The sequence below is a fragment of the Manacus candei genome, unplaced genomic scaffold (assembly GCF_025592945.1).
Source record: "Manacus candei isolate 608988 ecotype Guabito, Panama unplaced genomic scaffold, ASM2559294v1 h1tg000014l, whole genome shotgun sequence".
In the NCBI taxonomy this organism is placed as follows: Eukaryota; Metazoa; Chordata; class Aves; order Passeriformes; family Pipridae; genus Manacus; species Manacus candei.
In genome coordinates, this window is record NW_026138062.1 from 33921986 (window position 1) to 33925664 (window position 3679).

General features: G+C 64.3%; 1 protein-coding gene across 1 annotated transcript; it reads right to left on the bottom strand.

Annotated features, from left to right (window-relative positions):
* Nucleotides 1–1312: 1312 nt before the first annotated feature.
* GSX1 (GS homeobox 1) lies at nucleotides 1313–2967 on the bottom strand. Its single transcript, XM_051779066.1, has 2 exons — nucleotides 2381–2967; nucleotides 1313–1935 (listed from the first exon to the last, which is right to left on the bottom strand). The coding sequence occupies exons 1-2, from the start codon at nucleotides 2766–2768 to the stop codon at nucleotides 1580–1582; spliced, it is 744 nt and encodes a 247-aa protein (XP_051635026.1). The 5' UTR covers nucleotides 2769–2967; the 3' UTR covers nucleotides 1313–1579.
* Nucleotides 2968–3679: the final 712 nt, after the last annotated feature.

Sequence of the window (3679 nt, forward strand, 5' to 3'; positions counted from 1 at the left end):
AGCAAGTTCAGCCCGTGTGCAGAGCTTTGTTGACCTTTTCCACGGGGATTTCCCATGAGGGATGACATCTCCCTTCCTGACTCTTCCCGGTGGCCTCCATTGTTTCAGACATGCTCCAGAATGAGTCCCGTCCCGGCAGGGACCGATGGTAGCCCAGAGACCCAAGCACATTCCTTGGACCTGAAACCCGCCGGGTCAGGTGGTGCAGCTCCACGCACAAAGGGCCTTTCCCTGCGCAGATGGAGCGGCGGCGGGAGCGCCGGGCCCTGAGGGTGCCGCATTCGCGGGAGTTTGATGCCGGTCCGGCCCTGCCGCTGCGTGTGGCACCCCCGGATCTGCGGGACCTGCCGGCTGCTTCCGACAGGGCTCTCCGAGGGCCACCGGGATGAGGCACCGCGCTTAAAAACGGCAAAGTGGTGCCGGGAGGATGCGGCGGCCGAGTGGGGCTGCCGGAGCCCGGTGGTCGTGAGGGAGCCCTAGTACGGCCGGCCCCGGCCTTAGCCCCGACGGGTTAGCGAGAGGCCGGGGCGGTCCTTCGCCGCTGATGGCAGCGGGCACATGGAGAGAGGAGCCGAGCCCTCCATCAGCCAGGTGTTTGTATTCACGTGCAGCCGTACGTATCTATGGGCACACATCGTGCATCTCTCTCCGGCAGACTTGCTACCGGGGTGGGAAGGAAATGTGCCCAGCCCAGTCTCTCCCCAGCCTGAACTTTAGCTTCGCGGGGAGGACCGGAAAAGCTCCCGGGACAGGGGGCAAGGGTCCCCCGCACCCCGTACCTTCAACTAGACCCGGGGAAAGGAAGAGTCCCCGCCATCTGCGCTCGCCGGGGCGGGAGGGTCCCGGTGCCGGGCTACGGCGGGGTGAGTTGGAGAGCGACGGTGCTCCCAGCGCACGATCGCAAACAGCGAGTGGCTGCTTTCTACGCGAAGGGAAGGACATAAACCACCAACGAGCTTTTATTGTTATCATAATCATTATTATCATCGCCATCATCTGCACATAAATAAATAAATAAATATCTCCCAGGGGGAGGGAGTGGGACGGAACGGTACAACCACAGCTGTGTGCCCGGCAGCGACTAAGTCGAAACAAAACCGAGAGCAATTTTTGAAAGAAAAAAAAAGGGGGAAAGGAAAATATAACAATCCAAGCAGCCTTCGACCCTCCCCATCCGCCTGCTTTCAGGCACCGCCGAGTTACCGGAGAAAGCTCAGGACAGGCAACACTCCAGGCGGACGCACCTCCCGGCACTGCGCAGCATCCGCGCCCGTCTCGGTGCGCGGGGAGGTCTGCGAGGACCTTGCCGGGCTTGGGGCTGTGCCTGCGGGGAGACAAGTGAGAGAGCACTACGGGGGGGCGCCTGGGGTCCTAGGGAGCAATTTATTTACAACAGGGTGCCAGGGTACCCGTCCTCATGGGCCGGGGGTCTAGAAAGACTAGAAAGTCCTTTGTAAATTACACAAATTATACAAAACATTATAAAATCCTTCGGCTGCATTTCAGCACCGGGGCAGGCAGGCCTCCTTCCCCTGCTCTCGCCACAGTTCCTGGGGAGCCGGGGTGGGTGTGCGGGGGGCTAGGGCGTGACTGCGAGACCTCTGTCGTCCTTCCCCGAGGAGGACGGAGACATGCGCAAGTCCTCGTCGTCTTCCGAGCATTTGATGGTGGAAAGGGATGAGCATTTGCAGCTGTGGCCGCTCCCCCCGCCCCGGTGTGAGCTACTTTTGCCTTCTTTCTTGTGCTTGACCCGTCGGTTCTGGAACCAGATCTTCACCTGCTTCTCGGAGAGGTTCAGGTAGGTGGCGATCTCGATTCGCCGCAGCCGGGAGAGGTACATGTTCGAGGCGAACTCCCTCTCCAGCTCCAGGAGCTGCGTGCTGGTGAAGGCGGTGCGCATCCGCTTGCTGCTGGGCAGCTGGCTGGACGTGCTGTCTGGGAACGGAGCAGAGCGCACGGTCAGGACCTGCCGGACCCGCCGCTGCCCACCCCGCAACGTCGGTCTCCCCCCGGTCCCCGCTGAGCCCTCCTCGCCGCCCGCTCTGGGGGGTCACAACCCTTCCTCGTCCCCAGAGGGCCGGTGACCCGGCAAGCGGCTGCCAGGTTGGAGTCCAAGCTCACGGGGTACCGCGGCCGCCTATCCCCGTTCGCACGGCCTGGATCGGAGGCTCGGCGGGCAGCAGCAGGGCTTCCCCCTGCGCATCGTCCGAGGCACCAACAGAGAGAGGTGCCGGGACTCCCCGTCCAACCTGCTTGTGCTGGGTAGGGACTCTCCTCCCCCGGTACCTTCGGCAGGTTCCCCCGGGATCCCCATCACCTCTCCGGTTCAGTGCTGTCATGCAGGCATGCACCACCCCGCTTCCCACCCCTGCCCCCTTACCCACGGAGATGCAGTGGAACTGACGGGGGTCTGGCAGCGGGTAGGCGCCCTGGTAGAGCGCCGGTGCGTGCCCGACGCTGACGGCGGAGACAGAGTGCTGCTGGCGGGCCAGGGGCGAGTGGCAGTACTGGGAGCCGAAGGGGGGGAAGGAGGCCTTGATGAGGGGGATGGCAGGCGGCGGCGGGTGCAGCTGGGAGGCGGTGACACAGAGCGGACAGACGCAGAGCAGCCCGGCCTTGCGAGCGTGGCAGGCGCCGGCCGGCAGCCCGGGCAGCGGGTGCGAGGGGTGCACGGCGTAGGGGAAGAGCGGCGGCGGCGGGCTGCCCTCCCCCTTCTTCTCGCCCGCCTCCCGCAGCACTAGCGAGTCCACTAGGAAGGAGCGCGGCATGGCCCCACGCAGCGCCCGCGCAGCCCCCGCGCGGCGCCGCTGGCCAGCCTGAGTGGTGCTGAACGGGGCCCGCCGCCCGCTTTAAATAGCGCCCGCGCCATGTGATGGCGGCGCCGGGCGCTCAATGGGCTTTCTGTGGCTCTTCTCTTGGCATTCACGCCGCACGCTCCCTCATTATTTCCCTTGTTAACTAAATGAACTGCATAATGTACTCTATTCTTGTCGACCCCACCCACGCCGTAGCAGGCGGCCTCTCCCCTCCTCTCCCTTTGGCGGGGTTATTTTCTCATTCTCTCGCGATTTAATATTCTTTTCTTTCTCTTTATCGCTCTCCTTCGCTTTCAGCCCAGCTTTCAGCCCGCTCCCCCCTGTTTATTTTGCCGGCTGCAGCCGCGGTCTCCGCCGGCGCCAGCTTCCCCTGCCAGGCCCCCGGCGCCTTTCCCACCTGTGGCACCAGGTCGGCCCCCCAGCCTCGACGGCCTTTCTCTCTCCTCTCGCCTCCGGGATGCTTCGTCCCCACTACCGCGCCTGCCGCCGTCCCCAACCCCGCGTCTTTGTTCACAGCCCGGTGCCGGGACCTGCCGCTTATCGCTGTCGTCGCCGTCGGGCGAAACCTCTGGCCGCAGAGATGTGCCCGCCGTTGCTCCATCGGCAGGGACATCCGCCAGGCTTCTGTGTGGGCGTAGGTGCCCGGGCACAGATAACGGGCATGGAGCGCCACAAGCATCGCGGCTGCACTGGTGCGGGTATAGAAAACCCGACACACAGACACCGCTCCGTGTCGGCGGCACCCGCGGCGGGCGCTTCAGCAGAGGGAGAAGAAGCGCTCGGCGCATTCCGCATTCTTTATACCTGGTCCCTCTGCTCGGTCTTAGCACCTGCCACCGCTAACACCTGCCATCGCACCATCA